Source organism: Aegilops tauschii, chromosome 5 (genome assembly GCF_002575655.3).
Source record: "Aegilops tauschii subsp. strangulata cultivar AL8/78 chromosome 5, Aet v6.0, whole genome shotgun sequence".
Classification (NCBI taxonomy): Eukaryota; Viridiplantae; Streptophyta; class Magnoliopsida; order Poales; family Poaceae; genus Aegilops; species Aegilops tauschii.
In genome coordinates this window covers 253,013,178-253,036,751 of record NC_053039.3, presented here as the reverse complement: position 1 = coordinate 253,036,751, position 23,574 = coordinate 253,013,178, and the positions used below count along the sequence as shown (strand labels likewise).

Genomic DNA, 23,574 nt, shown 5'->3' with positions numbered 1-23,574 from the left:
TGTTGGTGGGAGACCCTGCTCCGCCAATTGGTGTGCCAGAATTTAACGTCTAGCCAACCTTCCACCATAACATTTGTAGCAACCGGTTACAGAGAGGGTGGTTTCATCATTTTAGTTTGGCAGAGGGTTATATCTGTAAAAATTCCAAAGCTGAAACACTCGAGTCCAAGGTTTAATTTTGCAAAACTCTAAACCTGAGGGTGCTATTTTTGCATCACAAAACTCATAATGTCTCACCGGCCGGTGCGGGACTAGGTGGGACCACACGGCAGCAGCTTGCAAGATCTTTGGCGCTAAGAAAAGAAAAAAAATGAAAAAAATGGGCGCAATCAAAATCGCATCTAATATTCCAGCTGTTCCTTGAGCCCTTGACAGTGGATATGCACGAACGCTCTGTTTGGCAAGATTAAAAAGCCAAAAAGGAAACCAGCTTTTGGCGCGCATCGAAAATCTTGGCATAAAAAAATTGGCGCGGGAATTCTCACGCGCGTGTATAAATAACGGATTTCTAGGGTTCCCTCCCCAGTTCCCCACTGCTCCTCTCCATCTCCTCTGTCTCCCTCGATCCGCGCCGCAGCTGCCCCCACTGCTCCGCCTCCACCGAAGCAGCGCCGCCAGCTTGACGCCCTCCCTCTCTTCTCCGTCCGTCCACCCCTCGCCGAACCAAGCTTGGAGTGTTGGGGGGACATCGGGGATGTTAATCGGCGACCAATCTTCGGCTGGATCAAGTTAGAAACAGGTATCGTGCCCTTCCGCTTCGCAGATCTGGTTCCGGTGTTCCTCATTTTGCCTGTTCCGCGGTCCAATCTATCGTGTACGCAATTCTTCTCTCCGATTGATAAGTTGCTACCAGGCGTTCGTGAGGTAATTGCTAGGCTTTGATTTGTTGTAACACCTGCACGACCGTGCAATTCTCCATGTATTGCGAAATTAGGGATGCGTGTTTCTGAAATACTTTCTATTTGCCGAATTACTAATCTGGGGTACTGTGGTTATAAGGATGTCGCCAATTGCTGTGCGGCTCCCGTTTACGTGTAGTCCATATATCTTCATCGATTCTGTAATGTATATGAAGCATAGTTGCAGATCAGCTTAATTTTGTCTTAGATGATTTTTTTTGCAGGATGATGTAATCTTGTCTTAGATGATGTAATGTTTTTATCTCGAGCATGCCTGGAAGCACGTCTTTGCATCAATAGGATGACGTAATGTTGTAATCTGAATTCTGCTGCTGCTGCTGTCAGTTCTTTTGTGACCGAGCATCGTGTTTATTCTGAAATCGTCTTTTGTGTATAGTTCCACCCAGTGGCAGGATCCTTTTGCGCCCCCTTTTTTTGTGTATAGTTGTGTAAATTGTCTTTTGTTATTTATTGAGTAGTTTATGGCAGTATCTACCCTTGTACTGACCTTTTCTTTGTTGCAGGTTTTGATACTGAAGTGGGAGAGTGGTATACTCTGTTTGAGTATAACATTTATTTTCAGAAGAAACCACTTCTCCACATGGCGGGGGCTGAAGTAGGTCATGTGGTGTTGGATAACAGCGATACTGAAGTCTCAGAGGTTGTGGAATGCGATTCCACAGTTGTAGAAGTGCTGGAGAAGAGTGCCAGTAAAGAATTTGGTTTGCAACTTCCCTTGGGAAACAAGGAAGACATAGAATCCCTCGGCACAGTTTGTGATCTTGAGAATAACGAGGGTAATGCTGCTGAGGCAATCACTCTGAACGTGGTTGCACTAGAAATGTCCATCTCTTGCAAGGCTCCAGATGAAAGTATTTCACTGGGTTGTCAAACACCAAGGGGAAACATCTTTGACCCCTTCGCTCCAGGACCAGAGGAGGCGCTCTGTGGTGCGCCGAAGAAGAACGTGGTCAGGGGAGTAGAGACCCTCTCCCGCAGGAAGCTCATTTTTGAATCTGATGACTTCCCAGTCAAGAGGTTAAGCTTTGAGTTTGATGATTCGGAGGAGGAAGATCTGTATCTCCAGGGGATCTGCAAGATGTTTCTTGATCTGATCATCTCAAACCAAGCGCTGGAGGCAACCGGAGATGGCGAGGCTGTTCTGATAGACGCCATCCCACCTGAAAGCTACAAGACCCCTGAATCCAAGCCTCTGCTGACCGGCATCGCAGACACCTGCCCGGACGCTCCTCTGCGGCCATCTCTGAAGATGATCAAGCTCAGCCCAGGCATCTGCCGGAAGCTCGACTTCGGTTCGGTCAGCCCCAAGACTCTTTTCGCTGAAGACAATAAGAGCTGAGCCTGTTCCCATCCTTTGGGAACATGGTCTTGGTGCGGCATCCTACAGAGGCATGTCTGTCGTGGTAACTTTGCTAACTCTGAAGCTGTACAGAGCTAGCAGTGATGGTTGAGTAGGAAGCAGCCTTGATTAAGTTATACATGTAAAATCTATGTTTAGTTTTCCTTTAATTTTAGCTAAGCCCAGTCTTACTGCCCTGATGATTGATGTAGTAGTACCGGCACTTGTGCCTTGTGGGCTTTCGGCCTAGCGTTTTGTAAATCTTGAAAAATAGTTTGCTGTCTCTCTGTGCTTGCCTTGAACTGAAGCAGCTGTTGCAGATTCATCCTTGCTTAGCTTCGATCTTTGCACTTGATGTATTACTCTGGTGACACCGAAATGATGCAGTGGCGAATTGACATGACTTGGTTTGGTTTGATGCGACTGGTGTAGGGTGAGCTGCTGGCGTACTAGTGTTAATTGTGCTGAGCTGTAATTCATCTGCCTTATTAATTGTGCTGGTCTGTCGCGATGATTGATGGCTGCTCTTCCTGTTAATCTTTAGCCGTCAGATAGAGCCTCTGATGGACTGGCTGACGGCCTCGATTTGTCCCTGGCTTTGATATCCTTTTTCGTCCCCTTTGTGAGGAGAAAGGGAGCTTTCATTGATCAGAGGAAACAGGACTAGAAACAGGGTTTATTTTTCACTGCCTGCGTATGTTTGACTTGTATTTGCCGACATATTTGGTGGCATCACGAATCCAGGATGTTGTAACCTGAAAATTACTTTCAGCACAGGTGGCTTGGCTTTAAAGGGTTATGTAAAGTAATCAGAACATCAAGGACTCGAGGAAGGTCTCCGAGCGACCCCCTAACAGCAAGCTATATGGAGTATAAAGCATACGTATAAGATAATAAGGCCGCGCTTAGGATTCGTGCGCACAAAGCAAGAATCTAGACACATGATGATGATGCGATGAACAATAAGAGCAAGCCATATGTGCGTATACTAACTAGCCCACCCTGTCTCTCTCTGTCTCTGTACAAGATATTCCATCAAAATCGTAAGACCAAACCCAGCAATGGAAACAACTAAAATGACAAATTCATAATTCTACCAAGTCCGAGACTAACTATACTATACTGATGATGAAGCGTCGACGAAAATTCCAGAAACACCTCACTCTTTTCTCTTCTCTCCGTGATGACAACGACGTCGCCGGCCCCACCCACACGTGCCGTGCGTATCAATCGAACTCGGCAGGAAAAGGTGTCCTCCTCGCTTCCATCTCCGGCGACGCGCGCGGCGGAGACGGACAGCTATCGTCGAACGGACGGACGAAGGAACGAAGGAAGGTCGGTAGGATCAGAGCTTGGTGTGGTCGCGGCACTCCTGGCTGCGGACGCCCAGCTCCGCGACGCCGAATACGAAGCTGCAGTCGGAGTAGGCGACGGCGTGGCGCTTGAACACGCCGAACACCGCCACCCGCCCGGGGATCCTGGTGCTGGCCTCCAGCGGCAGCGACCCGGCCTCCACGTCCGCGACCAGCTGCGCCAGGTCCCCGGCGAACCGGTCCGCCTGCAGCGTCAGCGCAAGCTTCACGTCCGCGTCCCCCTTGCTGGGGACGCGGCCGGGGTCGATCTCGGCGTCGCCGACGTGGGCGCCGCGGTAGGTGAGGTCCGTGTGGCCGCCCGACGGGAAGGAGAAGGAGGCCGGGTTGGGGTTGTGCACGGACACCGTGAGGAGGAGGGTGACGTTGAGCTGGATGTTGAGCGCCGGGAAGGTGAGGCGCGGGGCCACGCCGATGAGGCGCGTGGAGACGAGCCGCGTGGTCGGGTCCCGGACGCGGAGCACGGTGAGGAAGAGGATCAGGAGGACGACGGCGACGAGGACGAGGGTGACGGCCAGGCACGCGCAGCAGAGGCAGCCGCGGCGGCGCCGCAGGCGCTGCTTCTGGTGGCGCGGGTCGTCGACGGGCGGCTTGGAGGTGGCGGTGTGCGTCGGGAGGCCGCCGCCGGTAACGTTGCCGTAGCCGTTGGTGGACGCCATTGGTTGGGGCAGGCTCGGGATGCTGGGAGAGATCGAGGGGGTTGCAAACTTGCAGTGGCGGCGAGCGTGCGTGGGTGCGTGCGTGGAGGCGGAGGCGGAGGTGGTTTGATTCGATTTTCCGGTGGGGATGGAAGGATATCAATGCCCGGATGACGACTTTTATACCGCTTCTAAACACGGCTACTAGTGCAAATGCGAATCGATTTCTCTGAGTTGTTTCCATGTACGCAAAATATCGTTTCTGTGTGAAACTACAAATATTTTTCTTTTAAAGATGTTTAATCATTTTCCTTTTACAGCACGCGCATGCAACGGGGAGGCGGATCGGGCACACCGATAGTACACGGCCTAGTGCGTAATTCTATTTGGGAACATGTACACGATCCTTTTTTTTTTGCGGGGGGACATGTACACGATCCCAACGAAAGAAAAGGAAAAAAACATGTACACGATCACATCGGAGTGGTTGTTGATGGTCTTCACAGGAGTCTCACACAGTGACAGTGTACTCCCAATGGTTGGACGGTTGGGGTGTATGGCTGGGCGTTGGGAATTGAATGCTGGGACGGGGCAAGGCTGGCTCGCCATGGGCGGCGCCGCACCAACCAACCAGACCGGCGACGAGGGGCGCGAACCGAACTGACACGACGCCCACTACGCAGGGCTGGGCGGGGACGAATTAAATGGCCGCGCTCTGGGCGGGCAACGCGTCGTGGTCGCCGTCGTCCGCCTGATGGGCCGCGCCAATTAGTCCTCCAGTTCCGTTGCCCGTCCACGTCCAGCACTTACTGAGCTCCCGTGTTTCCACGCTCCAACCGTCTGTTGGTATCGCGGTGTCATCATGTTTCCACGCCCAACCGTGCCAGGATGGGAGTCATGGAGACGGACATCATGGCCAGCTCCAAGTCCACCGTTGACGTCCAGAGACGGATCTCCTCTTGCTGGCATCTCAGGATCCCTGTCTTGGCGGCTGATGTGATTCTACCCCCCCCCTTCCCGCGAGCCCTCCCCTGTCTCCCGCCGGCGTCCACCAGCCCCGCCGCTCTCCGCCCGGACGCGGCGTCCACTCCATGGTGGCTTGAGGAGCCCGCCCTCCGTTTCCGCTCCGCTCCAGGGCGAGCGGCCGGTCGTATCCGGGCTGGGGCTGTCTGGCTCGCCTGGATCTGCCCGCTCCTCGTTGGCCGCGGGGCCGGACAGGAGGTGGAGATGCCGGCGGCTGCTGGCCCCTGGAGGAGGAAGGGCTCGTCCCGCAAGGCTATGTGGCGCCGTCGCAAGGCGTTGTGTCGCCAGCAGGAGGCGGTCCGTCCGGGGTCGTCTTCTTCCTCCGAGCGGCGTCTGGTCCCGCCAGACCTGTATGGCCTCTGCTTTCGATGTTTCGGGGAAGGCCATCGCCGACAGGACTGCACCAAGGAGCCTCTCTGCATCCGCTGCGGGCTTTCGGGGCACGTATCCTCGCAGTGCTCTAGGCCGCGCAGCCCGATCTCGGCGGAGGAGCTCCGCAGGGCGGTCATCGCCAAGGCCTCCAGAGACAGACCGGCGCCTCGGTCGGACCACGGCTGGGAACAAAGACTGTTGGAGCCCAGGCAGAGCGCGCCGCTCTCATCGGTTGCGCCCAGTCCCCTTCCCCTGTCGTCCTCCCTTCCGGTGACTGCGCCCCTATCGGAGGTGTGCATCGTTCAGAGGTCGACTGGCATGGAGGATTTGGAGCGTCGTCTCCAGCTTGCGGTGGTCGTGTACGTGGGTTGTGCCAGGCCGCCGGTGTCATGCGAAGAGGCCACGGTGGTGCTTGCGGCTCAGCTGGACATTCCCAGGCATCGTTTTTCGGTTCACAAGTATTTCCTGGAGGACTTTCTGGTCGTTTTTGCTTCGCATGAGTTCAGGAACAGAGCGTTGGCGAGGCCAGTGGTTCTGCATCTGGGCGTTCAGTTCCATATCAAACCTTGTTGTGCCAGGCTCAGGCGACGGCGAGGTGCATGCGTGTCCAAGCTGACATTTTGATTCAGGGTGTGCCTTCCCACCCGTGGACCAAGGATACGGCAGCGGAACTGCTCAGCAACTCCTGCCTGATCGACAACCTTGGGCCGGAGACGGAGAATCGCGAGGATCTCTCCCTCTTCAAGCTGAGGGTGTGGTGCGTTGATCCTGATGAGGTTCCGGTCAGCTGCCGGCTTTGGGTGCCAGATCCGGTGGCTTCGGATCCTGCGGAGCGGCGTCCTTCCTTCCGGCAGCTGTTGGAGTATCCCGCACTGATCCACATTGGGAGGTTGAGAGATTTCTCGCCGTCGGACTTGTGGCGACGGAGCTCGAATGCGGATAGCGATAGTGGTCAGAGTGGATTGCCAGATAGTTCGCTTGGTTCATTCGCAGGAGGAGATTGGACGGTGCAATCCTGGTCGAGAGGTGTTCGTGATCGCCGTGGAGTGGATTGATACGGCACCGGTCCGGCGGCGGGCGGAGATGGCCGCTCGTACAGGCAGGCGCTCGAGGGGCGGGTGGGCCCGTTTGATTGGAGGCTACCCCCATGGCGTCGCAGGGCCTGATGGGCCCTCAACATCGGGTGCCCAATCGGGTGGTGGTGAGTGACCCGGGCTGGACCCCCAACGGTTCGCAGAGAAGGTTGGTGGTGCCAGCAGAGTTGGTGGAGCATGCCGCAGAGAAGACGCCAGTTGGTGAGTTGGAATTGGTCAAAAGTGGTGAGTTGGGCGTATCGGATGACAGCGACAAGGCGAAGGCTGATGGAAGTGGACAGGGGCAGGCCGGGCAGGCGGATAGGACGATGGCCTCGGATCCCGTTGTTTGTACGGTTGCTGGCTCAGTTCCCGCTGCTGTTGATGCTGGCAGTCTGTCTCAGGTGGACCAGGATAGGCCGATGGAGACAGCCGGTCCTCGACTGATCATCGCGGCCTCGGATGCTGCTCTCTTGTCGGTGGGACGTGCGGGGGGGGGGGGGAGGGGGGGGGGCGGATGGAGGGGGCTCGGGATCTTCTGCTCCCCTCCTCGGCCGCGCCGCAGATGGATGAGGGTGATTTTGAGGGTAGGGCTACCCAGGTGCCGGCGCATCAGATCCTATCGCCCCGGGGCCCAGAGGTGGGAGATTCGGCTGCCACCCACACAGATGGATGGGCGCCGATAACTAAGTTGGGTGGGCCCCCTGTGCTTGGCCTGGTTTCATTGGACACGCCCCCCAGGTTGATTCAGTGATTCCATGCACGGATGTGACTACGTACGTGGGAGAGCCATGCACCGATGCGTCTCAGTCTATGGTGGTGGCACAACCTGTGCAGTTGGATGAACTGCAGGCGAATGTTACGGCTAGGAATTAGTGGCTCTAGGTAATATCAAGTCATTCTGCGCCGGTCTACTCAAGAAGTTAGCTCCGCCATTACTCAAGGAAATTGAGGGTGCCCGTGGCGTACGGCCGGGCCAAGACCCTTTCACACCAAGGCGTACGACCAGATCGGTGGCGAGCTCGGTGGGTGGAGGAAGGAAGACCAAAGCGATGGTCGCCGAGACGGTGCTCTTGAAGGCTTTGGGGGTGGCTTGTGATGAGTTGGCAGTCTCGGATGACACTCTTGGTCTGCTTCGATCCCTGTTCGACTCGCCACTGCAAGAGCAACAGTTGAAAGCCATTGCGGCGATCTTCGGGAAGACCGTGCCTACCCAACCTGTCGGCACAACTGGAGTCGGCGGCTATGGCGATTGCGTAGGCAGGATCGTGCCTCGGTACTGACATGGAGGATTTCTTTCCCTATGTCGTACAACCCTATGGATGTAGTGTGCTCGAATGTGCGGGGCTTGAATAGCCCGGTCAAGAAGAAGGCGCTGAGGGAGTTTGTTGATTCATTGCGCGCGGCGATCGTTTGTATTGTGGAGTCTAAACTGGAACATGTTGACCAGTATATTATCTTGCAATGCTTAGGTCCATCTTACGATGGTTGTCCGAGACTAGAGGCGGGATCTTAGTGGGATGGGACTCCTCACCTGTCTAGCTTTCTAATTTCGCCCTTGATTCCTTCTCTCTATCTGGATATGTTGCGCCGAGGGAGGGGAGCCCGTGGTGGCTCTCGGTGGTATATGGACCACAAGAGGATGACCAGAAAACTCAGTTTCTCCAGGAGTTGACTGAGAGGAGGACGCTCTGCCCGGGGCCATGGCTGGTGATTGGTGACTTTAACACAATCTTACATGCGATGGACAAGAACAACACGCTCCTGGATCGCAGGATGATGGGGAGGTTCAAGAGATTTGTTGACGATAACGCGCTCAAGGAGTTGTTTCTGCATGAACAAAAATTCACGTGGAGCAACGAGAGGGAGGTGCCTACTCTCACTAAGATTGATAGGGCATTTGTTTCAGTTGAATGGGAGCTTGATCCTCTGGATAGCTTGCTGCAAGCTCTCTTGACTGCCTCATCTGACCACTGCCCACTGTACCTCTCGTTGGAGGAGCACATGGATACGAAGAGAAGATTTCGGTTTGAGTTGTTCTGTACAAAGCTTGAGGTTTTTTTGGAGGTGGTCCAAGAGGCCTGGACCTGTGATCCTTTGATTGTGGAGCCATTTCATCGTCTGGACGTTTTCTTGAGGAACACGGCAAGAGCTCTCACATCTTGGGGCCAAAGGAAAGTGGGGAATATCAAACTCTAGATTGGGATTGCGAAGTTGATCATCCTTAACTGGATTGTGCTCAGGACTCGCGTCTTCTTACCCCAGAGGAGAGATGGCTGCGCAGTATGCTCAAGTAGTTGGTGTCGGGCCTTGCTTCTCTAGAAAGGACGATTGCGTGACAAAGGTCCCGGATACGCTGGCTCACGGAAGGGGATGCAAACTCTAAGTTGTTCCATCTGGTGGCCAATGGTAGGAAGACTAAAAACTTCATTCCGGCCATCGTACACTACAGGAATCAGCTACTTTGCCGTCCGTCACGGCAGACGGCAAAGGCAAGGATGGCGGACGGCAAAGGCCTTAGCTTCTTTGCCGTCTGCTTTTTGAAGCGGACGGCAAAGGGGCCTTTGCTATCAGCGGCTGACGGCAAAGAAAGCCGACGGCAATAAATGCACTGTTAGTCCGTTAGGCGGCTAACGGTAGCCTTTGCCGTCCGCCGCTGACGGCAAAGAGCATCCGGCCTTTGTCGTCCGCCGGATGACGTCAGCTGGACGTCACTGCGGGACAAGCCTTTGCCGTCTGCTGCTGTAGGCAAATGTGGGCATTCTTTGCCATCTGCCACTGTAGGCAAAGTCTTTGTCGTCCGCCGCTGTAGGCAAACTGACCAAATGGGTCAGCTCCCACGGAGCACAGGTGGCCGCCGCGTGGCTTCTTTGCCGTCCGCGGCAGACGGCAAAGGAGCCTTTGCCATCAGCGGCTGACGGCAAAGGTGCCTCTTTTCTGTTTTTTTAAATCCAGCAATTTTCACAGCAAATATATGACATATATATATATATATTTCACAGGGCTATTTAATAGCAAACATATGACATATCCAGCACATAAGTTTCATCGTGCATACATATATAGTTCCATCCATTCATACATAGCAAGTTGCACATACACATTGTTCCATCCATACAAAGTTTCATCAAGATAGCAAGTTCCATCATAGCAAGCTAGAAGAATACGAGAGGAGAATGAAAGAAAAAACAAGCACTCCATCATAGCAAGCTAGCTTCCGTGAAGTGAATGAAATCTGCAAAATGGCAAATAAGAAAGTTAGAAAAAGGTGACTAGAAGAAGAAGTATATGGCATTTATGAGCTAACTTAGGTGAAATGGATCATTTATGAGCTAACTTAATTGAAATGGATCGTTTATGAGCTAACCTAGGTGAAATAGATCGTTTATGAGCTAACTTAGGTATAATGCATCATTTTAGAGCTAACCTAGGTAAGATGGGTCATTTTGGAGCTAACCTAGGTGAAATGGATCGTTTTGAGCTAAGTTAGGTGAAATGGATCGTTTATGAGCTAACCTAGGTGAAATAGATCGTTATGAGCTAACTTAGGTAAAAGGCATCATTTTAGAGCTAACCTGGGTGTGATGGGTCATTTTGGAGCTAAACTAGGTAAAATGGATCGTTTGTGAGCTAACCTAGGTAAGATGGGTCATTTTAGAGCTAACTTGGGTAAAATGCATCATTTTGGAGCTAACCTAGGTAAGATGGGTCATTTTGGAGCTAACCTAGGTAAAATGGGTCATTTTAGAGCTAACATAGGTAAAATGGATCATTTTGGAGCTAGTCTAGGTAAAATGGATCATTTTAGAGCTAACTTGGCTAAAATGGATCATTTATGAGCTAACTAAGGTAGAATGGGTCATTTTAGAGCTAACTTAGGTAAAATGGATTGTTTATGAGCTAACTAAGCTAATTATGCCATTTTTGACATAAGTAAGCTAAGTACATGTCATTATTGAGAAAACCTAGTTAACTAAGCATATTAGAGCTAACTTAGGTCATTTTGGAGGAAACAAAGCTAAGTATAGATCGTTTTAGAGCTAACTTAGGTAAAATGGATGGTTTTGGAGGTCAGTAAGCTTATTAAGTCATTTTGGAGGAAAATAAGCTAACTCTAGGTCATTCTGGTAAGCATATTGGAGGAAATAAGGCTAAGTCTAGGTCTCTATGCATTTGTTAGGCAAAACACTAGAGAAACTTACCATGATCATGGAGGTGTAGGAGCGGGCTGGCTCGTGCCGGTAGCTGGAGAAGGATCGTGCGATGCTTGTCTGGAGTTACGCTGCACCAAAGATCATTTCCAATGTCTTGTTAGCATGATGACACTCAAATGTTAAGACTAGCAAGTAATGTCCATTCAAATTAAATTCACCGTGGTCCCAGGAGCAATCACTGGCATCGGCGGAGCGGTCTGACCGGTCTTCTCGCACACAGACTGCACATTTGGTTTTGACGACTCAGTCATACTAGTTAGTAATGATACAAACACTACATGAATGTTTTGGCTAATCTACAGAAGAAACTTACCACAAGGAGCTCGTACATGGCCCTTGCCTGCATGTCATTCCGTGCCCTCTCCTCCTCCAACACCGTTGTCGTCCTCTCCTCCAACTCCCGCTGCCTCTCCGCCGCCTCCGCCAGAAGTTTCTCCGTTCTATCTCTCTCACTCTGTATAGCAGCCTGCAACACCACTCCTCGTTACCATTTGTAATCATTGATGGAAGCACAGACGATGTAATGGAGAAAGATAGCTGAGTACGTATAACTAACCTTGATGGCGAGTTGGACTGGCCGTTCACGAGGCCTTATATCAGGAGCGGAGCTCGACTGGCGCGCCTTGATCTCCGGGAGAGTGCTAGGACAATGGATAAGTCCATCTCCAATGGCTATGGAGCCATGGGACCTCCCGCCACCAGATATCATCACCAGCTCTGGATCAATGGGACCCTGGCTCGGGTTAAAGTTCTCCCCTTTCCTCGCCTTCCCCTCATCTCTATATTTCACGAGCTTGTCGTGGGAGGAGATGTTGGTGAAGTTGTTTGCATCATCGAGGTCAGACGGAGAGAATGCCTTGACTTTCTTGAAAGAGGCAGTGTGGGCCATGGCATACAGGTCGTACACCTCTGGCACCTTATCCGCCTTATTGTAGCATGCCTGAAAGAGAGAAACAAAGTAAATTAGTAATTAATGGGCTCAAGCTAGCATGATTAATGAATTGCATGAATCATGAAGCAAACCACATACCGAGTTCCACCCGAACTGATATAAGTTGGAGCTGCCTTGATGGTGTGGCACACCTTCCATTTGGGCACGTTTTTCCTTGGCCGCGTTGTGGACGGCTAGCCATTCTTTTGAGCACCACTCATTGACCAACACCTCCCAACAATCCATCCGATCTGCACACCATCTCGGAGGCGCCTAAGTTAGCAAATAGAAACTTGAGCGCTACGGCTATGAATTACTAAATGAAGGAAGTAAGTACAAGGCCTTAAGAATTACCTTCATGTACTGCTCCTTACTCTGGAACTTATCGCGGCACGCCGGCTTGGGCTTCTTGATACCACACAAGGCGTAGCAGTCTCGAACAGCCTGCACCCGAGCCTCGTGCCGTAAGTTCTGTAGTAGGCGCTTGCAGACGTTCTCGATAACATTTGCCGCCTCCTCCTCGTATCCCTCCTCACACCTGTAGAATGTCTGCAATCAAATGAGACAATATTGATTAGTACAATTAATAACTAGCTAGTTGAAGATTTTTAAATGTGTAAAGGAGAAATTATCCAGAACTTTCTGATCACCACGTCTGCCCTCGTGTCGCACAAGACACCGTCGATAATCTCACCCGGCGGGGCCGGGGCAGCCAAGTAGTGCTCCCAGCTCAATCCAAGCTCTGGAAGCCGACCCTCACCATGCAACGTGATAAACCCCGGGAAGTTTTGCCGACAAAGAACTCCAAGGACGGAGTTGGGCCGGCGGACACTATGATGGTGGTCCCAACCCCTACAGCATGACAAGGCCAACACATTAGATATTTGAAGAAACGTGAATGCAGAAGGTACAAAAAGATTAAATGCACTTACCTCTCCCCATCAGGGAAAATCAACCACCTCTGCTCGCGGGTCGCCGACATGGACGGGAGCCGTGTACAACCACGCTGGTAGACGGTGCCCCCTCCTCCTCAATATCAGTCGGCTCCCCGCCATCATCAGCTTTTCCACTCGGCCCCTCAGACTCATCCGGCGAGGTACCCCATCCAGACGTGTGCTCCTCCGGGGTCTCGTGGGCCGAAGGCCCATCGACCCAAGGCTCGTGGGCCGAAGGCCCGTCGACCCGAGGCTCGTGGGCCGAAGGCTCATGGACCGGAGTCTGTGTAGCCTCCTCCTCGGACGAGTCCACCCTAGCAATCACGTGCTCGGGTGAAACAGCTGGGGGTGGCGGCGAGGAAGGCACCCTAGCAGTCACCCTACCTCCTCTCCCGCGACCACGTGCTCCAACTCCTCTCTTCTTCCCTCCCTTACCTCGTCCGCTGCTGGGCACCGCTGTCGACAAAGAAGGGCCCGGCGGTGTCGCCATACTGTCCAGCAACGCTCGGCGGAGAGGTGCGTGTGGAATGGAAGACCTCCCACCACGCGCCGACGAAGAAGGGGCCTCGGAGCGCTCCCGACCAGCGCCCACCATCTTTCAACACCTGCCATGACAAAGAGTAAACGAAATTAGTACAACATAAAAAAAATACCGACATGAATAATAATATGTATATCACTTAAGTGTATCATCATCAAGTACAACATAAAAAAATTGAATACCTGACACTACTAATAATCTCGATCACTATCATCAATAAATGCATAATCATCATCATCACTATAATCAATGACGGGCTCATAGGGTTCAGTGGCATCAACATGTGGAAGGCCACCTTGACGTAATCGGTCAAGCATTGACAGGTCATCCGCAGCAGTAACCTCTTCTTGTTTCGGCTCTTCTTGTTCCTCCTCTGGGTTGATGTCGGATTCACTGTCGCTGTCTACTTCAATGTTTTGGGGTGAAGTATAGCGGTTCTTGAAATGCTTTTTTGGAAAGACGTGTCTCTTGGAAGAATTCTCCTTCATATGTGTCTGGGTTAATGTGAGGTTCATAATCCTCTTCCTTTGGGGGAGATAGTCTAGCACGTGGCGGCACTTCATAAATGACATCCCAACCTTTCAGATTTGGATTAGTTTGGCAGGCCCATGGTAGATAGAATACTTGGGTCGCCTGTTGAGCCGTAATATAGACATCAGGAACATCTAAATGGGTGCTTTGTTTGATTTCAACTAGCCCTATATGTTCATGAGTCCTTCAAGTCTCCTTCGACTGAAACCAATAACATTTGAAGAGTACGACATTCGGTGGGTTGTCACCATAGACTAGAAGTTCATAAATTGCTTCAACTCTCCCATAATACTCGGTACCTCCTTCGCCGATAGCAGATACACAACAATTTGTAGACTTTCGGTCGGCCATAGATAGCTCTTTGCCATAGGTACGAAAGCGATACCCGTTGATGTCGTATTTGTCAAATGAACGGACCTTATAGTCAAAACCATTAGCGACTTGACTCAATTCGGCGTCCATAGACTCTGAATTAGCCTACAAGTTTAATACGAAGGGATTGTTGCATTAGGCAGAAATTAGCGAATGTAATGAAATGGTCTAATAGAAATTACCGTTTGTTTGAACCAAGAGATGAAACCGGGATAGCCGCCTCCTTGCTTTGCGAGAAGCTCATACTCTTCGACGGAATCCTTTTGGATTACCGCTCCATACGAGAATATGGCGACGTATCGACTATATGAAATATCCAGGAATAAGAGCAGTTCAAAGGAAATAGAAGTTGCAAAACAATGTACCGAGAACTTACTCGATGTACGGCCGCACTTCTGTCAGGTTGTTGAAGATATACAACGTAATGGTCCGCCATTCTTCGTTATCCAAAGATACTGGTTTCAAACCACTAGCTGGTGCGAGATTCCCTTTGAATAGGCTGAGGTTGGATCCACCCTTTTGAGGCTCGTCAGCATTGTACCGAGGCTTCAGATTATGCAAATGACGATTTTTGGCTTCATAGTGTGTTGTCACGAAGTTTGCCGCCTCCTCAGTGATGAATGCCTCAGCCATCGATGCTTCAATTCTACGTTTATTTTTACATTTTTGTCGAAGCGTCGTCTGCATCCTCTCAGTTGGGTAGCACCAACGATTTTGCACGGGCCCCCCCAATCTTGCCTCGGTCGGGAGATGCAGAATCAAATGCTGCATTGGATTAAAGAAGCCTGGTGGAAAGATCTTCTCTAACTTGCAGATCAACTCCGGCGCCAACTCTTCCATTTCTTCTAGCACGCCAGGCGATAGTTCTTTCGCACAAAGAACACAGAAGAAATAGCTGAGTTCTGCCAGTACTAGCCATTCATCCTCAAGGATGAAGCCACGCAACATCACCGGCATTACCCGCTCAATCCATATGTGCCAATCATGACTCTTGAGACCAAATATCTTCAATTTATCAAGACTCGCTCCCCTCTTTAGATTCGCTGCATACCCATCGGGGAACATCAACTGCATTTTCACCCACAAGATAATTTCCCTCATAGCTGGCCTTCCAAGATTGAACCATGCCTTTGGCTTCGTCCAGTTCTGCTTTCCTTTCGGTTCTTTCATGTTTTGTAACGGCTTATCACATAGCGCCTCCAGATCGACTCTAGCCTTAGTATTATCCTTTGACTTCCCATCTATGCCGAACAATGTACCAAAAAGTGCCTCGGCGATATTCTTCTCAGTGTGCATCACGTCGATGTTGTGTGGGCAAAGGAGGTCTTTGAAGTAAGGCAGATCCCATAAGCATGTCTTGTGAGTCCAGGCGTGCTTAGAATTATACCCCTTGAAGTACCCTGGACGCTCTAGATCTGGCTCGAGAGTGTTTAACTGATCCAGGGTCTATTGGCCTATGCAGAGTTTTTGAAAACTCTACCTCTGATGAAGTTCTTCTTGTCTTTCCTAAACTTATGGCGAGGATCCAGGAACTGTCTATGCATGTCGAAGCAAGAAAACTTGCGACCGGCCTGAAGCCAACGAAACTCAAGAGCTCCCTTGCATGTGGGGCACGGGAAGCTTCCGTGCACACACCAGCCAACGAATAGCGCATACGCCTGCAAGTCATGCGTCGAGTACATGTACCAGACACACATTATGAAGTTCCGTTTGCTATAGGCGTCGTATGTCTTGAACCCATTATCCCAGGCTTCTTGCAATTCGTCCTTAAGCGGCTGCATGTACACATTCATATTTTTCCCCGGATAGTTGGGCCCTGGAATTATCAATGTCAGGAAAATGTTCTTTCTTTGCATAATCTGTCCGGGGGGGAGATTGAGTGGAAAGACAAATACGGGCCAACAACTGTATTGGGCTGCCGTCAGACCAAACACACTGAACCCATCCGTGCTGATGCCGACTCGAGGATGCCTCGGATCTGCCGCTTTGTCAGCATGTAATTCATCAAACTTTTTCCACGCAACACCATCCGATGTGTGTATGATCATCAGATTCCCATCTGCATCTAGTTCGGTTCTTTTGCCCGTTTTGTGCCATGTCATCTGTCTGGCCGTCTCTTCGACCATGAAAAGACGTTGAAATCTTGGACGATTGGCATATACCGAAGAACACTAATGGGGATTTTGGTCTGTGTCTTCTCACCCATACCGTTGTCTACCACAACATACCTGGAAGACTTGCAAATGGGACAATAGTTCAAGTCCGCATAGTCAAGCCTAAATAAGACACATCCTTTCTCACAGGCATGTATCTTCTCATAGGGCATCTTCAGTGCACGGAGGATTTTGTCCGAATGGTACAGGTTTGCAGGCATTACATGGCCTTTGGGTAGAAAGCGTCCAAATACTGTCATCATTGCGTCGTAGCATTCTCTGCCCAAGTTGAACTGAGCCTTCAGAGCCATTACTTGTGAGATGGCATCCAACTGACAAAGCTCAGTGTGCTCGTGGAGCGGACGTTTTGAAGACTCCAACATTTCATTGAAGGCCTTTGCAGATTCCTCCATCTCCTCGTCCGAATCCCGAGCATCATCGAAGTCTTGCACCATGTTTTCCATCCCGGTACCATGCTCGTCGGTGCGACGACGATCCACCTCAGCTCGGCCACGTTGGGCAGACTCACCATGATATGTCCACACCATATAATCGGGTGTAAAACCACTCTTCTGCAGGTGTTTGCCCATTTCAGCCTTTGTCCTCTTTTCCCAATTGCCGCACCGTAAACAGGGGCACCAAGTTTTCCTCTGGCCATTTGCAAATGCGGCTTGCACAAACCCCTTGGTTTTTGTGAACCATTCAGTGCTCCATTTGTTCTGACCAGTGTGACCGGTGTACATCCACGCACGATCACTCATCTTGACTTTCAGAGCTACTGGACACACAACATATATATATATATATATATATATATATATATAATTCACCATGTATATATTCATCAGTTGATCTACTTTGTCAATTTTATTACGTCCATGCAACCTACACTCTAATAGATAATGATAGGTCCTAATCCCACCCGAGCATGTGTAGATTGGGTTCATTTTCCCATGCTATGCTCCGGATCCGACGCAAAATTTCGGCAGCACCTCCCCGCTGTTCTCCTGATACACGTATCTGCGATAAACAGAGAGGATGTGTACCCGGAGAACAACAGGGGAGGCACTTACGAAATTTATGTGTCGGATCCGGAGCAAAGCATATGGGAAAACGAACCCAATCTACACATACTCGGGCTGTCCATGGATAGCGTTGGACAATTCGAAAGAATCACGGTTATAAATATGCAAATACATGCATATTTATAACTATAACGCTTTCGAATGGGAGACACATATTGGTTACGCATACTGATGATTCAAGACAGATATATAGCTAGCTATCAAGTTTCATCGGCACGAACACCGGAACAGAGCAAATAATTAAGGGGGGAGGAGGACATGTCATTTGTGCTCACCCATGAACGAAGGGCCAGAGCTCGTCAAACGCACGGGGAGGTCATCGAACACCCAAACTCGCAGGGATGAAACAACTGCACATTTAAATCTACCCGATCAACACAATTATATATGATGTTTTTCATAACAAAATCGAAAAATATATGACCTAACTCATAATTCACAAATATATGACCCCGTCGGCCTCTGGAAGGCCAAAGAGCACCTTTTCGGGAGGTGTCGGGGGTCGGGGTGTCGTGTCGGTGTCGGGGTGCCGTGTCGGGGTCGGGGTGCTATTTCGGGGTCGGGGTGTGGTGTCGGGGTCGGGGTGTCGGGGTCAGGGGGTCAGGGGGTCGGGGTGTCAGGGTGTGGTGTCGGGGTCAGGGTGTCGGGGTCAGGGGGTCGGGGTGCTGTTTCGGGGTCGGGGTGTGGTGTCGGGGTCGGGGTGTCGGGGTCGGGGTGTCGGGGTGTGGTGTCGGGGTCGGGGTGTCGGGGTCAGGGGGCGGGGTGTCGGGGTGTGGTGCCGGGGTCAGGGGGGCGGGGTGTCGGGGTGTGGTGTCGGGGTCAGGGGGTCAGGGTGTCGGGGTCGGGGTGTCGGGGTCAGGGGGTCGGGGTGTTTCCTTCTATCCTTCTTCTTCTTTCCTTTCTTCTTCTTCTTCTACTTCTTTCCTTCTCTTCTTCTTCCCCTTCTACATATTCTTCTTTTCTTCTTCTTCTTTTTTTCATCTTTTTTCTACTTCTTTTAATAATATAACTAATTATCTAAAACCCATGCACTAAATCTAACACTAACACATATCTAGCACTAAATCTAACACTGACACTAACACATATCTAGACCTAAATCTAACACAAACAGTTAAACAGCAAAAAAAAGAAAAAACAGAAAAAAATAACTCACCGGAGCTCGGGGGCGGGGGGGGGGGGGGGGGTGGCGGCGGTGGCGACGGGGGCGGCGGGCGGCAGGGTGGCGACGGTGGTGGCAGGGCTCCGGGGCGGTGGAGCTCAGGGGGAGCCGGCAGGGAGGCGGGGCCGATGGGGCCGCGGTGGCGCCGGTGTGGTCGGCGGGTGGTGGGGGCGGCGGGGCGTCGGGGCAGTGGGACGGTCGGGCGGCGACGTGGTGGGGCGCCGGGGCGGCTGGATGGTGGGGCGACGGGGCGTCGGCGGGTGGGGGGCGACGGGGTAGTGGGGCGACGGGGCAGGCTGCGGCGGGTGGGGGGGCGGCGGTGGGTCGATCTGGTCGTGGAGAGAAACAGAGAGGAAGGGGTGGGGGGCTCGGCCGTTAGTTATGTTAGTGAACTTAGGTCTTTGCCGTCCGCTATTTTTCTCTCTTTCCCGTCTGCCGTTAAGTTTTATCTAATCAGCTCGTAAGTGGGGCCACCTCTCTCTTTGCCGTCAGCCAGCTGACGGCAAAGAATCTTTGCCGTCAGCCAGCGGACGGCAAAGAACTGGCTGATGGCAAAATCCTTCTTTGCCATCAGCCAGTTCTTTGCCGTCCGTTTTTCGTAAGCGGACGGCAAAGACCTTCTTTGTCGTCAGCTAGCAGACGGCAAAGAACTGGCAGACGGCAAATAAGCTAATTCCAGTAGTGGTAGTAGAGGGTCGGGTCATCACGGATCAAAGAGGGAAGGAGGAGGCATTCCTCCAAGCGTATAGAGATCTACTTGGAGTGGGTTCTGCTAGAGACCACACTCTGGACCTGGAGGCACTCAACATACAGCAAGTGGACCTCACAGAGTTAGATCTTCCTTTCACAGAGGAGGAAGTTTGGGCTGTCATCAAGGATATGCCTTCTGATCGTGCCCCGGGGCCGGATGGGTTCATAGGAGTGTTCTTCCAAAAAGCTTGGAGCATCATCAAAGGAGATATGATGGCAACGCTGCACAAACTGGTCCTCAATAATGGCCAGGGATTCGGCAGACTGAATCAGGCCTTAATCACTCTCATTCCCAAGAATCCGGAAGCTTGCCGAGTCAATGATTTCAGACCGATCAGCTTAGTTCATAGCTTTCCAAAGCTGGCATCCAAGTTGATGGCACACCGGGTCTGCCCGCAGATGGGAGAGCTTGGGAACCTTAACCAATCTGCTTTCATTCGCGGTAGGAATCTCCATGACAACTTTCTGCTTGTGAGGCAAATGGCCAGAAGATTGCACCAAAGAAAAGCAAGGGAGTCCTCCTCAAGTTGGATATTGCTCGAGCTTTTGATTCACTGTCATGGCCTTTCCTTTTTCCGGAGAAATGGCTCGCTTGGCTGGCGACTATGCTCACTCCTGCCAGCTCGAGGATTGTGGTGAATGGGTGTATGACCGACAAGTTCATGCATGCTTATGGTCTAAGGCAGGGGGACTCTGTCTCACCGCTGCTATTTGTTATTGCAATGGAGACCCTCACAGCTATCATAATCAAGGCGCACGAGCTCAAGATTCTGGAGAAGTTGAATGGATGCAAGCCTTTGCAACGACTCTCGCTCTATGCGGATGACGTGGTTCTATTCATTAGACCATCTCGGACCGATATCACTTTCGTCAAGGAGGTTCTCATGATCTTTGGAGAGGCCTCGGGCTTGCATGTCAATTTCGCCAAATCCTCGGCGATCTTGATCCATCACTACAAAAAAATACACTTCCGTGATGATACGTGTTTGTCACAGTAGGTCGCGTTTTTTTCATGCATGTACATCCATGACAAATTTATGATAGAATCAAGATAGTCATACCTGTGCTGTCGTAGAAGTGTTCCATGACATTACCAAAATTATCATCACGGAAGTGTCCACTTCCATGACGATAAATCGCGCGTCACAGAAGTGCTTTCGTCAAGGGTGACCGACACGTGGCATCCACCGTAACGAAACGCCGTTAAACTATCGGGTCGGGTTTTGGATCCGATAACCCGTTAACAACCCCGACCAATGGGGATTTTCCACGTGTAAAATCATCATTGGCTGGAGGAGACACGTGTCAGGTCCGCGTTGGCACAGGTGTCACTCATCCAATGGGCGAGACGCGCCTATGATATGTTGACACGTGGACCGGCCCATCAAGTTTAAATGGGCTGGCCCAACTGAAGGCCCACAAGATTTTGCGGACCATAATGGGCCGGCCCAGCTAAAGGCCCACGAGATTTTGCGGACCATAATGGGCTGGCCCAGCTAAAGGCCCACAAGATTTTGTGGGCCCTAATGAGCCGGCCCAGGTAAAGGCCCACAAGATTTTTGTGTGCCATAATGGGCCGGCCCAGGTAAAGGCTCACAAGATTCTTGCGGATCATAATGGGCCGGCCCAGCTAAAGGCCCATGAGATTTTGCCGACATTAATGGGCCGGCCCAGCTGTAGGCCCACAAGATTTTGAGGACCCTAGTAGGCCGGCCCATTAACTGGCTTCCATGTTTTGTGCCAAATGCCGGCCCATATTTGATCCGGTCCATTAATGGCCTGCCATGCTCCGGGCCTAATAGTGGCCCATATGAGATCCGGCCCGTTAAAAGCCTACCACGTTCTGGGCCAAATTACGACACAGATCAGGTCCGGCCCTTTAAGAGGCTTTGGGCTCAATTATGGCCCATATCAGATTCGGCCCGTCAACTGGACACTATGCTTTTGGGCCCACTTGCTAAAGGCCCACTTAGTAATTTGGCCTGATATTAGTTTTGGCCTGTTAAGGGCCCGTTTAACATTTCGGCCCTATATTAATTTCGGTCTGTTAAAATCCCGTCATATAGTTGGGCCTAACTACGGCCCGGTTTGCATCCGGCCTGCTCGCAGCCGATATCTGATTGGGCCAAACAAGGACCGAGACAATTTTGGCCTGTTAAAAGCCCGTGATTTGATTCGCACAATCATGGGCCGGGGTTCATTTCAAGCTGCTGCCGGCCCGTGAGCTGTTCGACACGTTTCAGGCCCAACCTACATCGTGATTGCATGACGGCCCGATTATGTACCGTAATTTTACGGTTTGGCCGGTTTACTGCGAACACAGGATATATATACAGTAAAATAACTGCAGCATCGTGAATAAGAAAAAACCTAGACTATATAATGAAGAAATTACGGCATATTACATCCACTGGGCATCAAAGTTCGCCACTATGATAATAAAGCACAAGCAGACAGCAGATTACATACACTGGGCATCAAAGATCGCCACCAGTGCAAATAAACACGCCGACAAAATAATATACAAAACCGACAACACTTCAATAGAGTTCAAGAAAGGTTAGCCCTGCTGGGGAGCTGCAGCGCAAGTAGCTGAGCAAGATGATGAGACTGCGCTTGTTCAACACTTATATCTTCCTCACTCTGAAAGATAAACAAGCAGATAGATGACAGGTTTTGCACATAAAAGTATCAGTGCTGACAATTCATCACATTTCTTACTGAAGAATAAAGTGACACAGTTTAAAATTGCATTAACACAATATGGTATTGTTCAGGTCAAGACATGGCAGGAAATGACATTGTGAAGGAGTTGGCAGCTTCATGACACCACTGGATTACAGATCAAGAACTCATAAGTATCAATGGTTAGTGTGCTGTCAATTTATACCATTTCAGATTGGCAAATAAAGAGACGGTTTAAATAATAGTAGAATGATATGACATTGTTCATAGTTAAGACATTGCAGAATATGACATTGTGCTGTAGTGGGTAGGTTCACCACACCACTGGATTACGGATGAAGAACAGAAGCATACATGCAGTGCAAAAGAAGATCACTTGCTCTGTATAGTTTAATTTACATGGTATGAAGAAGGAACTTGGTTGTACAACTGAAAACTTAAATTGAGAAAGGACAAACTTTTGTGTATGAACTACATAATAAACTTTAAACAAGCAATTTGATGCAAACACCAAAAATAAACAGCTGTTGCAGTCATGCCTAACCAAATATATACAACAAAGTTTGAAGGCTTGAGATGGACAAACTTACATTATTGGTGAAGACAGGCTCTATAAAGGCCTTGTCCATGCTGATGGGGGGTGTAATTCAAGAAGTTTACCACAGAATCTTCTTCAAAAGCATTGCCTTTATTCTACATTTTGTTAAGAGTAAATATAGATGTGATAATATACGAAAAAATGGAGAATATTTAAGATAAGATGAAGAGTGATGCTACATAACCAAGTAGCTATAAATGTAAGTGTAGCGATACAGGCAAAAGGTACAACCAAGAGCAATGCACATCTAAACTTCTTCGGTACCAACCTTATGGTAAGAGTAAATATAGATCTAATGTGTAGAAAATGGAGGGCAAAGGAAAATAAGCTGCAGAGTGATGGTACATGAACAACTACCTGTCAGTATAAGTACACTGATAAAGGACAGCATGTACTTACAAGAACAATGCAGAGCTAAAAAAACATTGGCATTGGATATATTCTACACTAATGTAACCATACATACAGATCAGATAATTTGGAGCGAACAATTGATAAGCAAGCTATCATGCATACTGCTGTCACATAATGAACCAGGTATGTATGCAATTACAGTGATACAAGACAACATGTACTAATAAGAGCAAAGCAGCGGGCAGCATATTTGTGATATCCTGTCGTTCTTGTCAAACCGGAATTCTTCTTCGAGCAGATTTCCTACAAAAAAGATCCATAAGGCACATGCGGAAAAGTAGAAGTTCAAATTGTCATGTGATTTCATAGACAGTACCTCATCCTGGGAACGAGACCAGTGCATAACAAGGTTTTTCCATTCGATGTCTTCTAAATTTAGCACAGGAGACTTCACCGGAAATTCGTTTATAGACTTGCCATCAAAGTGAAGGTGCGGTACTGTTAATATCAGTGTAACTCTCAAAGGCG

The 23,574-nt window shown here is 50.2% G+C and overlaps 3 protein-coding genes across 3 annotated transcripts; 2 read left to right on the top strand and 1 right to left on the bottom strand.

Moving 5' to 3' along the window:
* The first annotated feature begins 1,500 nt into the window (after positions 1–1,500).
* On the top strand, positions 1,501–2,561 carry LOC109735513 (uncharacterized). Its single transcript, XM_020294731.4, has one exon. The coding sequence runs from the start codon at positions 1,501–1,503 to the stop codon at positions 2,257–2,259; it is 759 nt and encodes a 252-aa protein (XP_020150320.1). The 3' UTR covers positions 2,260–2,561.
* A 564-nt stretch (positions 2,562–3,125) lies between these two features.
* Positions 3,126–4,288, bottom strand: LOC109735512 (uncharacterized). The gene has a single exon (XM_020294730.4). It carries the CDS (start codon positions 4,286–4,288, stop codon positions 3,605–3,607), a length of 684 nt encoding a protein of 227 aa, XP_020150319.1. The 3' UTR covers positions 3,126–3,604.
* A 792-nt stretch (positions 4,289–5,080) lies between these two features.
* Positions 5,081–8,256, top strand: LOC141023380 (uncharacterized). Its single transcript, XM_073500169.1, has 2 exons — positions 5,081–7,052; positions 7,310–8,256. Exon 1 carries the CDS (start codon positions 5,156–5,158, stop codon positions 6,284–6,286), a length of 1,131 nt encoding a protein of 376 aa, XP_073356270.1. The 5' UTR covers positions 5,081–5,155; the 3' UTR covers positions 6,287–7,052; positions 7,310–8,256.
* The last annotated feature ends 15,318 nt before the right edge of the window (positions 8,257–23,574 follow it).